Here is an 18,381-nt window from a genome sequence, read left to right as displayed (position 1 = left end):
AAGTTATAGGTATTGAAAGATGTTCTTTATATGGTAGGGGTGGAGATATTGATAATCTACTACTTAGGAAAGAAGTGGCATGGATCTTTCGACTAAAAACATTGTCACCAAATGGCTTGAATGAAAAATTAGATTTTGCTCCTTTCTTATAAAAGTAAAACAATGTATAACATGTACAAGAATAATATGGTATCACTTTGTCATAATGCAGAAATTTATATTGTCTTTTCTCTTAAACTAAAATTCAAAAATATAGATTTATAACATATATATATATTTGTTCCTACTCCCATTGTTTGTCTCGCGCAGGATTGGCCTTGCTGGAAATAATTACTAATTTTGTAATAAGTGCAAACAATAATCTTTGATTTTGGTTATTACATATTTGCAAGTATTGAAACGTCTAATATGTTACCACAATGTTGCTAATTTGTATGGCTATGGTGAGAACCAATGACTATACTGGTTACATCTGAGAAATAAATAACATTGTTTCATTTTTCACTGAGGATATTTTCACCAATCCAATGAAAGGGCTGAGCTTAAATAAAGCGTACATGGAGTTGCTTAGTATACGCCCTGAGGAAGCCCCAATGACACCTGGTCACGTGGGGGGTGAAACGGCCGTTGGCGTGTGACGTCATTTGCACAGCTGAGAACCAGCCCCTGATTGATATTCGATGCAGCACACAGCTCTTCTAACTACAACAGCAAGCAGGCACCGCACCCGGATTTTGCACCAAGCCTAAAAGGAGAAGGTCTACAAACGCACAAAAGTGATTTGTAAAGTATTCATGGACTTACGAGTCTGTAATGGAATGTACTTTCTGGAACATGCACTTAAGCTGATATACTTAAGCTCTAAACAAAATCACGGCGGATGTGGAAAGCCCTATTTAACATATTATATATGTAATTTATACTGCTTGCATTATATTAGTAATTTCTATCATTGCTGTGATTACACATCTACTATTAGAGATACATAGATCCCTATTGAGTACTAAGGTAGCTGGAACCTTTTTCAATATTGGTGCTACCCTCTGGTCAGGGTGTTGTGATCTCAATACAAATGTGTAAATATATAAGTATGTAATTTCTTGTTACATTGTTATAGTTTAGCACATAAGTAACTGGCATAGATCCCAATATTTACCTCATGGTAACAAGACTCTCGATTTGTTTGGGTTACCCTCTGAGACAGGTGTTGTCAGTTCCATTTTGTGCATCATATGAGTGATTACGCATGGATCCCCAGTATTATCCATGGTAGCAGATTCCTGTTGGCAGACAGGGCTACCCACTGGTAGGGGTGTTGCCTAATAACTCAAAAGCCTATATCTAGGTTTTTACCTGCATCATATCAACCTGAGTGAGCTGGCCAGCTTTATCTTTGTATTTATGTACACAATATATTCTTGATTCTTCTTTTTTTCAATTTTTGTTTGCACTAATAAATTTATTTTATTTATAACAATCTTGTGTGGTTTTGGTTTAGGGGACCCAGAAGTTGTTTGGTTGCATGGAGGCCTGGAACACCTATTTCTAAATTAATACTTATGTATGCGTGTATTGAACACAATATTTAAATGGAGTGCTGAAATCCCTGCCTTTTTTGGAGAGAACACTACTGTGATCCCTTCAGATTTTTCTTCCTTAAGAGTTGTAAAAATATTTGTTTACAGGGTCTGCACCCGATATTAACTAACATAAAGCGGATTTTTGATACCTTCTCCTTAACAGACTCAGTATATTATATATATATATATATATATATATATATATATATATATATATATATACACATACATACATACATACATACATACATACATACATACATACAGAGAAGTGCATTCACATGAACGAACAACTGGCTCAATACCATTGTTAGCCTGTTCTATGGCGATTTACCACCTGGGTGCAGCTTTTTAGCCCAGTAATGCTTTTCACAGAGTAGAACTTTCCTGTAGTATATCAGTCTGATCCTGCCTATTACGGTCAGTCCAGTGCCGGAAATACCAGGCAATTCCTCTCTGAACAAGGAACACAGCAACCCCAGACGATCGTTTCGGCCTTCATTGGGCCTCGTCAGTGAGGTGTAGCCATATTCCCCTAAGCACACTGAGCAAGGAGTCCACGTACACTCGTATCTCTTTCATAGAGGATGTCATCTCTATGCTCCTGTACCCTGTCCTTGAACATTCGTTTCGTTTTCCCAACATTGAACAGGGGACAGGAGCATTGTAAGAGATTTACGACTCCAACAGTGTTACAATTTGAGAAACATCTAATCTCAAATTGTTTCTCAGTATTTGCCGAGAAGGATTTGCATTTGAGCATGTATGGACAATACACACAATGTCCACGGGAAATTACCTTTGACCTGTTGGTACATGTTTAACCAATTCCTTTCAGGTTCAGACCTCACAAATCTACTTTTAACTAACTTATCCTTTAACTTAGGAGATTTTTTTGCCGTCAATAAAGGTTTTTTTTCCTATTTTTTCAACAATTTTCTCATCAAGGGATAACAAATGCCAATTGTGAGATAAAATATCTCTTATATTTTGTCATTGACAATTAAATGTGGTAATGAATCTTATATAGTTGTCATTTCGATTTAGTTTCCTAACTTTATTTAATGTTTGTTTAATTAGATTGTGAGAGTAGCCTCTTTCTACAAATTTTTTACACATTATCTCCGCATGGTGTTCAATTTTCATCCTTGAGGAACAATTCCTCTTTAATCTTAGTGGCTGACCATAAGGAATACCCTTCTTTAGGGGTTCTGGGTGACTACTAGATGCCTCCAGTAAACTATTTGTGGCAGTACTTTTACGATGATTTTCAGTAGATATACGATTCCCTTCCTATTTGATACACGATTCCCTTCCTTTTTGATACAAATGTCAAGAAAGGGTAATTCTTTATCACTGAGTGCATACGTCAGCAAAATGTTACGATCATTATTATTTAATGCATTGATGAACTCATATAGACAGGCCAGGGGGCCATCCCAGAACATTAAAATGTCGTCCACATATCTAATCCAGAGGGACACATGGGAGCTGAACACCTTACCAAACTTCTCAAAGATGTCCAACTCCCATGCCATGTAGACAGGCATATGTTGGTGCACAGACAGCTCCCATGGCTGTCCCCCTGACCTGTCTATAAATAGAGCCATCAAATTAAAAAACATTATTTTCAAGAATAAACCTTAAGAGATTAATAACAAAGGTGGTATGGTTTTTACTTCCTGAACCTCTAGACCTTAAAAAATGTTCACTTGCATTAATTCCTACCTCATGGGGTATGGAGGAATAGAGACTCGCCACATCTAGAGATACAAGGATTGTTTGTGACGAAACTGATATATCATCTAGTTTTCGCAATAGGTCAGGGATTTCTTTGACGTAGGAAGGGAGAGAGAGGAGGAATGGTCTTAAGAATAAGTCAACGTATTATCCAATGTGTTCACTGATGCCACCTATTCCCGACACAATTGGTCTTCCAGGTGGATGAGACTTGTTTTTATGAATTTTCGGGATGATATAAAAGGTTGGCATCACTGGACACACCGGATTCAGAAATTTAAATTCGTTAAGCGAGATAAGACCTTCCATTTTGGCTCCTTGTAAGATATGATACAGTTTTAATTTCATCTGTAACAATGGATTTCTTGGAAGTCTTTCATACTGGGTTTTATCCAACAATTGTCTTTTAGCCTCATTTAAATAGAAGGATTCATCCAACAGGACTAAATTTCCGCCCTTGTCAGCCAGCTTAAACACTATACCTTTCGCTAGCATAAGTTCTTTAAGAGCTTTTCTCTGTTTAGGGGTTAAATTATCCGACCAAATCCAATCATCAGGTAAATTTTCAATTTCCCTTTGTACTGTTTTGACAAAAAGTGAAACGGCAGGGACCTGTCCAATTCAGGGCATAAAAGTTGATTTAGCCTTTACGTTTGTTCTAAAAGTTTTTTCACTTTCAAAATTTATTATATTCCCCTCATTCTCATCTAGAAGAGATTTTAAAGCACTTCATGCTTCTTCATCTTTTCTGTCTTTAGAAATTTGATTCATAGTATGATGAAACACTAGTTTCCTTGGAAAAAGGTGTAAGTCTTTAATTAAATCAAACTTATTAAGCTTATTAGTTGGACAGAAAGAGAGTCCCTTTCTCAAATCTTCATATTCCTTATGGTCAGCTACTAAGATTAAAGAGGAATTGTTCCTCAAGGATGAAATTTGAACACCATGCTGAGATAATGTGTAAAAAATTCGTAGAAAGAGGCTACTCTCACAATCTAATTAAACAAATGTTAAATAAAGTTAGGAAACAATCAAAATGACCTACTGTATTCTAAAAGAACTGACGTTTCGACTGACAACTATATAAGATTCATTACCAAATTTAATTGCCAATGGCAAAATATAAGAGATATTTTATCTCACAATTGGCATTTGTTATCCCTTGATGAGAAAATTGTTGAAAAAATAGGGAAAAAAAAACCTTTATTGACTGCAAAAAAATCTAACTTAAAAGATAAGTTAGTTAAAAGTAGATTTGTGAGGTCTGAACCTGAAAGGAATTGGTTAAACAAGTACCAACAGGTCAAAGATAATTTCTTTCATGTAATTAACAAGAGTCCATGAGCTAGTGACGTATGGGATATACATTCCTACCAGGAGGGGCAAAGTTTCCCAAACCTTAAAATGCCTATAAATACACCCCTCACCACACCCACAAATCAGTTTTACAAACTTTGCCTCCAAGGGAGGTGGTGAAGTAAGTTTGTGCTAGATTCTACGTTGATATGCGCTCCGCAGCAAGTTGGAGCCCGGTTTTCCTCTCAGCGTGCAGTGAATGTCAGAGGGATGTGAAGAGAGTATTGCCTATTGAATGCAGTGATCTCCTTCTACGGGGTCTATTTCATAAGGTTCTCTGTTATCGGTCGTAGAGATTCATCTCTTACCTCCCTTTTCAGATCGACGATATACTCTTATATTTACCATTTCCTCTACTGATTCTCGTTTCAGTACTGGTTTGGCTTTCTACAAACATGTAGATGAGTGTCTTGGGGTAAGTAAGTCTTATTTTCTGTGACACTCTAAGCTATGGTTGGGCGCTTTATTTATAAAGTTCTAAATATATGTATTCAAACATTTATTTGCCTTGACTCAGAATGTTCAACTTTCCTTATTTCCAGACAGTCAGTTTCATATTTGGGATTATGCATTGAATTATCATATTTTTTCTTACCTCAAAAATTTGACTTTTTTCCCTGTGGGCTGTTAGGCTCGCGGGGGCTGAAAATGCTTCATTTCATTGCGTCATTCTTGGCGCGGACTTTTTTGGCGCAAAAATTCTTTTCCGTTTCCGGCGTCATACGTGTCGCCGGAAGTTGCGTCATTTTTTGACGTTATTTTGCGTCAAAGATGTCGGCGTTCCGGATGTGGCGTCATTTTTGGCGCCAAAAGCATTTAGGCGCCAAATAATGTGGGCGTCTTTTTTGGCGCTAAAAAATATGGGCGTCATTTTTGTCTCCACATTATTTAAGTCTCATTATTTATTGCTTCTGGTTGCTAGAAGCTTGTTCACTGGCATTTTTTTCCCATTCCTGAAACTGTCATTTAAGGAATTTGATCAATTTTGCTTTATATATGTTGTTTTTTTCTTTTACATATTGCAAGATGTTCCACGTTGCAACTGAGTCAGAAGATACTACAGGAAAATCACTGCACAGTGCTGGAGCTACCAAGCTAAGTCTGCTATAAACTTTTGGTATCTGTTTCTCCAGCTGTTATTTGTATTGCATGTCATGTCAAACTTATTAATGCAGATAAAATTTCCTTTAGTACTGTTACATTACCTGTTGCTGTCCGTCAACATTTAATTTTCAGAGTGTTCCTGATAACATAAGAGATTTTATTTTTTAAATCCATTAAGAAGGCTATGTCTGTTATTTCTCCTTCTAGTATACATAAAAGTCTTTTAAAACTTCTCTTTTTTTCAGATGAATTTTTAAATGAACATCATCATTCTGATACTGATAATGGTTCTTCTGGTTCAGAGGTTTCTGTCTCAGAGGTTGATGCTGATAAATCTTTGTATTTGTTCAAGATGGAATTTATTCGTTCTTTACTTAAAGAAGTGTTATTTGCATTAGAAATAGAGGATTCTGGTCCTCTTGATACTAAATGTAAACGTTTAAATAAGGTTTTTAAATCTCCTATAGTTATTCCAGAAGTGTTTTATCTCCCTGATGCTATTTCTGAAGTAATTTCCAGGGAATGGAATAATTTGGGTAATTTATTTACTCCTTCTAGACGTTTAAGCAAATTATATCCTGTGCCATCTGACAGATTAGAGTTTTTTGGGACAAAAATCCCTAAGGTTATGGGGCTGTCTCTACTCCTGCTAATGTACTACTATTCCTATGACAGATAGTACTTCATTTAAGAATCCTTTAGATAGGAATATTGAATCCTTTCTAAGAAAAGCTTACTTATGTTCAGGTAATCTTCTTAGACCTGCTATATTTTTAGCGGATGTTGCTGCAGCTTCAACTTTTTGGTTAGAAGCTTTAGCGCAACAAGTAACAGATCATAATTTTATAGCATTATTATTATTCTATAACATGCTAATAATTTTATTGGTGATACCATCTTTTGATATCATTAGAGTTGATGTCAGGTATATGTCTCTAGCTATTTTAGCTAGAAAAGCTTTATGGATTAAACTTGGAATGCTGACATGTCTTCTAAGTCAACTTTGCTTTCCCTTTCTTTCCAGGGTAAATAATCATTTCGTTCCTTTCCTCACAACAAGGAACAAAAGCCTGATCCTTCATCCTCAGGAGCGGTATCAGTTTGGAAACTATTTCCAGTTTGGAATATATCCAAGCCTTATAGAAACCTATAGCCAGCTCCTAAGTATCTATGAAGGTGCGGCCCTTATTCCAGCTCAGCTGGTATGGGGCAGATTACGTTTTCTTCAAAGAAATTTGGATCAATTCCGTTCTTAATCTCTGGTTTCAGAAACATTGTTTCAGAAAGGTACAGAATTGGCTTCAAGTTAAGGCCTCCTGCTAAGAGATTCTTTTCTTTCCCGTGTCCCAGTTGACACAGCAAGGCTCAGCATTTCTGAAATGTGTTTCAGATCTAGAGTTGGCTGGAGTATTTATGCCAGTTCCAGTTCTGGAACAGGGGCTGGGGTTTTATTTTATCTCTTCATTGTACCAGAGAAGGTCAATTCCTTCAGACCAGTTCTGGATCTATCATTATTGAATCGTTATGTTAGGATACCAACATTCAAGATGGTTACTGTAGGACTATCCTGCCTTTTGTTTAGCAAGGGCATTATATGTCTACAATAGATTTACAGGATGTGTATCTGCATATTCCGATTCATCCAGATCACTTTTAGTGTCTGAGATTCTCTTTTTAGACAAGCATTACCAGTTTTGTGGCTCTACTGTTTGGCCTAGCCTCAGTTCCAAGAATTTTTTTCAAAGGTTCTCGGTGCCCTTCTTTCTGTAATCAGAGAATAGGGTTTTGGTATTTCCTTATTTGGACGATATCTTGGTACTTGCTCAGTCTTCTCATTTTCGAAGAATCTCATACGAATCGACTTGTGTTGTTTCTTCAAGTTCATGGTTGGAGGATCAATTTACCAATCAGTTCATTGATTCCTCAGACAAGGGTAACCTTTTTAGGTTTCTAGATAAATTCAGTGTCTATGACTCTGTCCTTGTCAGACAAGAGAAGTTTAACATTGATATCAGCTTGTCAAAACCTTCAGTCACAATCATTCCCTTTGGTAGCCTTATGCGTGGAAATGTTGGGTCTTAGGACTGCCGCATCAGATGCGATCTCCTTTGCTCGTTTTCACATGCGACCTCTTCAGCTCTGTATGCTGAACCAATGGTGCAGGGATTACTCAAAGATATCTCAATTAATATCTTTAAACCGATTTTACGACACTCTCTGACATGGTGGACAGATCACCATCGTTTAGTTCAGGGGGCTTCTTTGTTCTTCCGACCTGGACTATAATCTCAACAGATACAAGTCTTACAGGTTGGGGAGCTGTGTGGGGGTATCTGACGGCACAAGGGGTTTGGGAATCTCAGGAGGTGAGATTTCCGATCAATATTTTGGAACTCCGTGCAATTTTCAGAGCTCTTCAGTCTTGGCCTCTTCTGAAGAGAGAGTTGTTCATTGTTTTCAGATAAGACAATGTCACAACTGTGGCATACATCAATCATCAAGGAGGGACTCACAGTCCTCTGGCTATGAAAGAAGTATCTCGAATTTTGGTTTGGGCGGAATCCAGCTCCTGTCTAATCTCTGTGGTTTATATCCCAGGTATGGACAATTGGAAAGCGGATTATCTCAGTCGCCAAACGTTGCATCTGGGCGAATGGTCTCTTCACCCAGAGGTATTTCTTCAGATTGTTCAAATGTGGGAACTTCCAGAAATAGATCTGATGGCTTCTCATCTAAACAAGAAACTTCCCAGGTATCTGTCCAGATCCCGGGATCCTCAGGCGGAGGCAGTGGATGCATTTTCACTTCCTTGGAAGTATCATCCTGCCTATATCTTTCCGCCTCTAGTTCTTCTTCCAAGAGTAATCTCCAAGATTCTGAAGGAATGCTCGTTTGTTCTGCTGGTAGCTCCGGCATGGCCTCACAGGTTTTGGTATGCAGATCTTGTCCGGATGGCCTCTTGCCAACCGTGGACTCTTCCGTTAAGACCAGACCTTTTGTCTCAAGGTCCTTTTTTCCATCAGGATCTGAAATCCTTAAATTTAAAGGTATGGAGATTGAACGCTTGATTCTTGGTCAAAGAGGTTTCTCTGACTCTGTGATTAATACTATGTTACAGGCTCGTAAATCTGTATCCAGAGAGATATATTATAGAGTCTGGAAGACTTATATTTCTTGGTGTCTTTCTCATCATTTTTCTTGGCATTCTTTTAGAATACCGAGAATATTACAATTTCTTCAGGATGGTTTAGATAAGGGTTTGTCCGCAAGTTCCTTGAAAGGTCAAATCTCTGCTCTTTCTGTTCTTTTTCACAGAAAGATTGCTATTCTTCCTGATATTCATTGTTTTGTACAAGCTTTGGTTCGTATAAAGCCTGTCATTAAGTCAATTTCTCCTCCTTGGAGTTTGAATTTGGTTCTGGGGGCTCTTCAAGCTCCTCCATTTGAACCTATGCATTCATTGGATATTACATTACTTTCTTGGAAAGTTTTGTTCCTTTTGGCCATCTCTTCTGCCAGAAGAGTTTCTGAATTATCTGCTCTTTCTTGTGAGTCTCCTTTTCTGATTCTTCATCAGGATAAGGCGGTGTTGCGAACTTCTTTTGAATTTTACCTAAAGTTGTGAATTCCAACAACATTAGTAGAGAAATTGTGGTTCCTTCATTATGTCCTAATCCTAAGAATTCTAAGGAGAAATCGTTGCATTCTTTGGATGTTGTTAGAGCTTTGAAATATTGTGTTGAAGCTACGAAATCTTTCTGTAAGACTTCTAGTCTATTTGTTATCTTTTCCGGTTCTAGGAAAGGCCAGAAAGCTTCTGCCATTTCTTTGGCATCTTGGTTGAAATCTTTAATTCATCTTGCCTATGTTGAGTCGGGTAAAATTCCGCCTCAGAGAATTACAGCTCATTCTACTAGGTCAGTATCTACTTCCTGGGCGTTTAGGAATGAAGCTTCGGTTGACCAGATCTGCAAAGCAGCAACTTGGTCCTCTTTGCATACTTTTACTAAATTCTACCATTTTGATGTATTTTCTTCTTCTGAAGCAGTTTTTGGTAGAAAAGTTCTTCAGGCAGCGGTTTCAGTTTGAATCTTCTGCTTATGTTTTTTGTTAAACTTTATTTTGGGTGTGGATTATTTTCAGCAGGAATTGTCTGTCTTTATTTTATCCCTCCCTCTCTAGTGACTCTTGTGTGGAAAGATCCACATCTTGGGTAGTCATTATCCCATACGTCACTAGCTCATGGACTCTTGTTAATTACATGAAAGAAAACATAATTTATGTAAGAACTTACCTGATAAATTCATTTCTTTCATATTAACAAGAGTCCATGAGGCCCACCCTTTTTTGTGGTGGTTATGATTTTTTTGTATAAAGCACAATTATTCCAATTCCTTATTTTATATGCTTCGCACTTTTTTTCTTATCACCCCACTTCTTGGCTATTCGTTAAACTGATTTGTGGGTGTGGTGAGGGGTGTATTTATAGGCATTTTAAGGTTTGGGAAACTTTGCCCCTCCTGGTAGGAATGTATATCCCATACGTCACTAGCTCATGGACTCTTGTTAATATGAAAGAAATGAATTTATCAGGTAAGTTCTTACATAAATTATGTTTTCTCCTGTGGACATTGTGTGTATTGTCCATACATGCTCAAATGCAAATCCTTCTCAGCAAATACTGAGAAACAATTTGAGATTAGATGTTTCTCAAATTGTAACACTGTTGGAGTCGTATATTTCTTACAATGCTCCTTTCCCTGTTCTATGTTGGGAAAATGAAACGAATGTTCAAGGACAGGGTACAGGAGCATAGAGATGACATCCTCTATGAAAGAGATACGAGCGTAGCTCAACATTTTAGGGATGCCCACAACAGTAGCACTTTTTCTTTAAAATTTGTAGGAATTGATCAAGGAATAACAAATGGTAGAGGAGGAGATAAAAATAAATGTCTTTTAAATAAAGAAGCAAGATGGACATACGTGCTTAAAACAATGTCCCCCCTTGATCTAAATGAAAGAATTGAGTTTGGGTCCTTTTTGGGTTAAATATAATATCTACAATATTCCCGTCAACAATTTGATAAATTGGATAATGCACAACAAAATGATCTGAGATCATTCCCAACTTGTAAACTGAACGATATATAAATTTATAAATGAAATACGTGTATCTCATTTAGTTTGTATATTGGTTGTCATTCATTCCTATTTCATAAACTCAACGATATATACAGGGAGTGCAGAATTATTAGGCAAATGAGTATTTTGACCACATCATCCTCTTTATGCATGTTGTCTTACTCCAAGCTGTATAGGCTCGAAAGCCTACTACCAATTAAGCATATTAGGTGATGTGCATCTCTGTAATGAGAAGGGGTGTGGTCTAATGACATCAACACCCTATATCAGGTGTGCATAATTATTAGGCAACTTCCTTTCCTTTGGCAAAATGGGTCAAAAGAAGGACTTGACAGGCTCAGAAAAGTAAAAAATAGTGAGATATCTTGCAGAGGGATGCAGCACTCTTAAAATTGCAAAGCTTCTGAAGCGTGATCATCGAACAATCAAGCGTTTCATTCAAAATAGTCAACAGGGTCGCAAGAAGCGTGTGGAAAAACCAAGGCGCAAAATAACTGCCCATGAACTGAGAAAAGTCAAGCGTGCAGCTGCCAAGATGCCACTTGCCACCAGTTTGGCCATATTTAAGAGCTGCAACATCACTGGAGTGCCCAAAAGCACAAGGTGTGCAATACTCAGAGACATGGCCAAGGTAAGAAAGGCTGAAAGACGACCACCACTGAACAAGACACACAAGCTGAAACGTCAAGACTGGGCCAAGAAATATCTCAAGACTGATTTTTCTAAGGTTTTATGGACTGATGAAATGAGAGTGAGTCTTGATGGGCCAGATGGATGGGCCCGTGGCTGGATTGGTAAAGGGCAGAGAGCTCCAGTCCGACTCAGACGCCAGCAAGGTGGAGGTGGAGTACTGGTTTGGGTTGGTATCATTAAAGATGAGCTTGTGGGGCCTTTTTCGGGTTGAGGATGGAGTCAAGCTCAACTCCCAGTCCTACTGCCAGTTTCTGGAAGACACCTTCTTCAAGCAGTGGTACAGGAAGAAGTCTGCATCCTTCAAGAAAAACATGATTTTCATGCAGGACAATGCTCCATCACACGCATCCAAGTACTCCACAGCGTGGCTGGCAAGAAAGGGTATAAAAGAAGAAAATCTAATGACATGGCCTCCTTTTTCACCTGATCTGAACCCCATTGAGAACCTGTGGTCCATCATCAAATGTGAGATTTACAAGGAGGGAAAACAGTACACCTCTCTGAACAGTGTCTGGGAGGCTGTGGTTGCTGCTGCACGCAATGTTGATGGTGAACAGATCAAAACACTGACAGAATCCATGGATGGCAGGCTTTTGAGTGTCCTTGCAAAGAAAGGTGGCTATATTGGTCACTGATTTGTTTTTGTTTTGTTTTTGAATGTCAGAAATGTATATTTGTGAATGTTGAGATGTTATATTGGTTTCACTGGTAAAAATAAATAATTGAAATGGGTATATATTTGTTTTTTTGTTAAGTTGCCTAATAATTATGTACAGTAATAGTCACCTGCACACACAGATATCCCCCTAAAATAGCTAAAACTAAAAACAAACTAAAAACTACTTCCAAAAATATTCAGCTTTGATATTAATGAGTTTTTTGGGTTCATTGAGAACATGGTTGTTGTTCAATAATAAAATTAATCCTCAAAAATACAACTTGCCTAATAATTCTGTACTCCCTGTAGATTCATAAATAAATATTTGTACTGCGTTGGGTTTATGAATAAACAAAAGTAATCTAAATAACTAACTACTTGAGTAAAATTCTAAATGTTGAGATATATTTTGGTAGGAAAATGCAAGCGCATTATATATAGTTTCATATATTCATCCTAAGCTGTCTTTTGATCTATGAGAGCTTGGTTATGTTAGTATATCATATGTTTTATAGAGATGTTTTATAGAGACTTAGCATATATTGGTCTTTTGGTACTGCGATGGATTTGCTACCCTTACTAGTATTCATAAACTGTTGCGCTTTTCTCTGTATGATAGTTTTGTAGCTTAAACAATGAATGTAACCTATGTAATATAAGCAAAAGGAGGTGTAACAAAGAGTGATTGCGTGATTGGAAAGCGGGCACACACATCAGCCACTCCCTCAATGAAAAAGCAACAAATAAAAGCTGAAGCGTTAAATAGTGATTGACAGTCCTGATGAGGCCCCTACCGCATAGCATTGTGGGTCGAAACGCACGTCGACAGAGTCATTCAAACTAATGCAGTAAATGTGGGCACCTGTATCAACTAACGGTGTTGCACAGTATCAAGTCCGGAAGTGATCCGGCGGAGGTGAGGAAAGTCTACCAAGTCCAACCTGTGTCTCAAGTTCGACCTGTATCTCATGGAGCAAGGGGACGAGACGGAACAAATTTGGATGAGACTGGATGTCAGAGGCGTGGTCCCGGTCCAGTATCTGTTATGCCTCAGAAAATGCCTTAATACCCGGACTCTGCGGAGTTAAAACAACTAGGATAAGGTTGTATGTTTTGTTGCACTTCGATTACCACTTTGGATAAGCAAGCTTTTGACTAATGAATCCCTATATTCTGAATAAAGCTGAACTTGGAGGACGCTCTTACCTCGGTGTGTCTAAAGGTCACAGTATAATCAAGCAATAGTGATCATAATGGCTTTAATTCTCTCAGAGGATATATTCATAAAGAAAAGTAATTTGTCTATCTGGGACTTTGTTCTGAGGACATTTTTGGTCTTTGATTAACAGTCTTTTGTTTTGTGTTAAAAAATCATTTAAAATGTTGAATAACACTGGCAATTTATCTGTGGTCTCTACTTGTTGTCAGTACCGGTTTTATTTGAACTAGGCTATCCACTGCAGTGGTATATGTTGGTGGTGCATTAGTAGGAACTACCTTATTCCTTTAATATTTTGTTTTAGTAATAAATTCATTGCATATTAACTGGACCAATGTGTGTCTGCGTTTCATTGTTTGATACAATATACCAGCCTTAAATCTACATATTAGATAAAGAAATAGTTCATTTTGAGTGCTGAAATCCCCTACTTTATTCACAGTATCTCATATAGCTCAACTGTGTTTATATATTTTTTCCTCTTTGAAAAATATTTGAATATATATATATATATATATATATATATATATATATATATATATATATATATATATATATATATATATATATATAATCAAGGTATAGATAGGCACTCACTGGATTTAAATACAGCAACTATTTTATTAGGCAGTGACGTTTCGGGGCATTCACCCCTTCCTCAGACAACCCAAAATGTGATACAAGCAGTGTTAAATAGTAAATAAAACCCCTCCCCCATCAAATCATCAGCCAATCAAAATACATCAAAACAAATCAATAAGAGATGTATGTTAACAAAGAAAATTTCACTTCTGTATAGTACCACCGTGATATACCATAATAACAAACAAAGTCTATGTATACAATATACATGTATTGTGACATGATTATGTGTGACAGTGACAGCTTAGTGGGTGGCCATGGAACCTAACCAGAAACAGCGTAATGCATATCAGCACAATCTTCTATCATCATCTTACAGCATATGATGTTAAGAATACAAATGGCCAACATTTCAATTAATGCAACAGTAAATAACCGCTTACTTTTTGAGGTATTATGCAGGATACAAGGCGCTATATGGGATCCGCCATTCACTAGCACGCTCAATCCAGCGTAGTCAGAGGTGGGCGTGTATGCATCCGGGTTACTCACAGAGCAGCACGCATTGACCGGATCAGTGTTATGTGTTGCCATGGCAACATATCGCGGCACAACTGGTCTCAACAAAGAGGCCGGCATCTGAATGCCAACAGCATGTTGCCATGGCAGCCCCATGTCGTATATCCAGTGTTATATACACAGCTCCCCCACTATCCATGTCAACTAGATAGGGCCAATTAATAATATATATTAGTCTGATTAGATTCTGCTAATAGTTTGGCAAATTATGACAGATGCTATGTACACTCAGCATGTCCGGTTATCTGAAAGCTGACTCAATTAGCAGTTGACAGGAAATAAAGCTAGCAGTGATGTTTCAACTCTATTTCACATATCTAGCCCTGAATCATAGAATATGGGAGTAAACTAGAATAAATCTGGATAATACGTTGTCACTTCTATTGTTAGACAAATCTAAAGGCAATCTAATTAATCTCTATGTACCTTCACTACCCATTATTCAAGAACCTTAAATTGATAGTGGAACTATGTTATGTGGTAAAGCTAAACTAGATCATAAGTGGCCCAAAAGTGGGGGGGCATAAGGATAAAATAATGGAGTGTTAAGGGCGCTGTATGTATCAACTCCACCAGTTTAGTATCCATTAATGGTTGGAGTCAGTGATACATAATTCCCTACTGATGTATTGTGATGTAATTTAGTTCATGGGGACATAGGGTCATAGTTTGTAGTTGATACATACAGCGCCCTTAACACTCCATTATTTTATCCTTATATATATATATATATATATATATATATATATATATATATATATATATATACACATACACATAAAAAGTTCTGCCTCTGGGTCCATAACTACACTTAAAGGGACATAATACTTATATGGTAAATCACTTGAAAGTAATGCAGCATAACTGTAAAAAGCTGACAGGAAAATATCACCTGAGAATCTTTATGTAAAAAGGGAAGATTTTTTAGTGCTGTGTAAAAAGTTATACTTTAGCTGCTGTCCAGCTGCAGGTAAAAAAAAAAAAAAAAGGAAGAAGGATGAAATGAACAGCAGCCAATCAGCATCAGCAGTGCTGAGGTCATGAACTCTTTTACTGTGATCTCATGAGACTTCACTTAGCTCTCATGAGTTTTCATAGTAAACTTCCTTAAACTGAATAGGGAAATAAGATGAGGGTGCACAATGCTCACTCCCTTGCCTGTCCCGTGACAGGAATACTGATTTGCTGCTTAAAGCCCTTTACAGTGGGATGTAAATACTTAGGACATTTTGAGGTAAAATATCTTTCTTTCTTTCTTTTTTACATATAGATGTTCAGGTGATATTTCCCTGTCAGCTTTTTACAGCTATGCTGCATCACCTTCAAGTGTTTAAACATTTGGTTATCATGGGCCTTTAAAGGGACAGTGTACACTCATTTTCATATAACTGCATGTAATAGACACTACTATAAAGAATAAGATGCACAGATACTGATATAAAAATCCAGTATAAAACTGTTTAAAAAAACTTACTTAGAAGCTGTAAGTTTGGCTCTGTTGAAAAGGCAGCTGGAAAGCCCACTGCAAGTGGCAAATAAGACACCCCCCCCCCCCTTCTTTTGCATATGAAAAGACCCTTTACACAAACAGGAACAAGCTGGAAAAGGTAGCTGACGGTATTCACATAAAAGTTTGGGGCTTGGTTAGGAGTCTGAAAATCAGAGCAATGTTATTTAAAAATAAGCAAAACTATACATTTATTTTTAAAAAAACTTTATGGGCTATATAAATAGATCATCTACAAAACATTTATGCAAAGAAAAAATGAGTGTATAATGTCCCTTTAAGCCTAGCTTGTTCACATGTGTGGAACACCCACAACTCCTCCAGTGAGTGTCCCTTACCCCACAAACAACCACTGATTTGTGTGCTTAATTTTCCAGTAAGTATTCTTAAACTAATAAAGTTTTTGGCTGTTTATATAAATAGAACAACCACAGTCGAAAGCTAAAGATTATCATAAGGTCACTGCTTCTTACCCTCTCAAAATATCTCACACTGATTATTAGTCTTTGATGATTAAGACATCATGTTCTCACCAACTGGTTGAGCATGAGCCGGGCAGGCCTGGATGTGAACTTGCTTGTGCAATGTTAAATGAGGATGGTGGATGCCACCTCTCTTGCCCAAAATACAGATGTACTTGTTCTCTAGCTGAGAATATTATCCACACGCACCTTGTTTAATGGAGCCTTATAATTTGTTTTCATCAGTAATCAGTAATTTAGGTTGCTATGATGTAGTAATGTTTACATTTTATGTCATCCTTTTTTAATTTTTGATTTACAGGTAAATAAATTATTAAAATAATGTTTTTTTATTGAGATGGATTATATTATAAAGAATAAACAGTCTTATTTTTCTTTATTCCATTTCTTTTCATGTAGACAAACACGTCAATAGTTCATATCCATCCTTCACTTCAGGAAGCATCAGAATGATACCGCAAACTCCAATAGTCTTAGACACCAATGACTATTCACAAACATTGGGGATATCACAGCAGATGTATAAAGGAGATGGTGATTTGGCAGGAACTGGGCAGCAATCATTATGTACAGAGAGTAATTTAGTCATCAAACAAGAGGACAACATTTATGCCTTATCTAGTGAAATTATTATCCCTGAGGATAAACCACACATATTTACCCAGTTTTCAAAACATATTAAAGAAGGAAAAAGTCTACAGTCTACCCAAATGATTCATACAAAGGAGAAACCTTTCAAATGTACAGAATGTGAGAAAAGCTTTAGATGGAAGTCTCATCTACTAGAACACCACAAAATTCACACAGGTGAGAAACCACACACATGTACTGAGTGCGGCAAATGTTTTACACGAATAGATAATCTGAAAACTCATAAAAAGATTCACACAGGAGAAAAGTCTTTCACGTGTATAGAGTGTGGAAAAAGTTTTACAAAAAAGAGTAATCTGAAAAGTCATGAAAGGATTCACACAGGAGAAAAGTCTTTCACATGTACAGAGTGTGGAAAAAGTTTTACACAAAACAGTGATCTGAAAAAGCATGAAAGGATTCACACAGGAGAAAAGTCTTTCACATGTACAGAGTGTGGAAAAAGTTTTACACAAAACAGTGATCTGAAAAAGCATGAAAGGATTCACACAGGGGAAAAGCCTTTCACATGTACAGAGTGTGGAAAAGGTTTTACAGAAAAGGGTAGTCTGAAAAAGCATGAAAGGATTCACACAGGAGAAAATCCTTTTACATGTACAGAGTGTGGAAAAGGTTTTACAGAAAAGGGTAGTCTGAAAAAGCATGAAAGGATTCACACAGGAGAAAAGCCTTTCACATGTACAGAGTGTGGAAAAAGTTTTACACAAATGAGTCATCTGAAATCTCATGAAAGGAGTCACACAGGAGAAAAGCCTTTCACATGTACTGAGTGTGGCAAATGTTTTACACAAATGAGTCATCTGAAATCTCATGAAAGGAGTCACACAGGAGAAAAGCCGTTCACGTGTACAGAGTGTGGAAAAGAGTGAAATGAAAACTCATGAAATGAGTCACACAGGGGAAAAGCCTTTCACATGTACAGAGTTTGGAAAAAGTTTTACACAAAAGAGTAATCTGAAAACTCAGGAAAGGATTCACAAGGGAAGAAACCTTTCACATGTTTAGAAAGTGGAAACAGTTTTTTTTTTAAATCAGGTATCACAAAACACCTAATATTTACACACAAATAAACTTTATATACACAGT

General features: G+C 37.1%; 1 protein-coding gene across 1 annotated transcript; it reads left to right on the top strand.

Moving 5' to 3' along the window:
• Window positions 1-17,459: 17,459 nt before the first annotated feature.
• On the top strand, window positions 17,460-18,131 carry LOC128659873 (oocyte zinc finger protein XlCOF6-like; the record flags this gene model as incomplete). The annotated part of the gene is made up of 1 exon (XM_053713452.1): window positions 17,460-18,131. A coding segment is annotated over one exon (672 nt), but the record flags the coding sequence as incomplete, so codon positions are not given.
• Between the last annotated feature and the right edge of the window lie 250 nt (window positions 18,132-18,381).

Source organism: Bombina bombina, chromosome 5 (assembly GCF_027579735.1).
Source record: "Bombina bombina isolate aBomBom1 chromosome 5, aBomBom1.pri, whole genome shotgun sequence".
Classification (NCBI taxonomy): Eukaryota; Metazoa; Chordata; class Amphibia; order Anura; family Bombinatoridae; genus Bombina; species Bombina bombina.
Note: the sequence above shows the minus strand (reverse complement) of the source record. Positions and strands in the feature narration are given on the sequence as shown.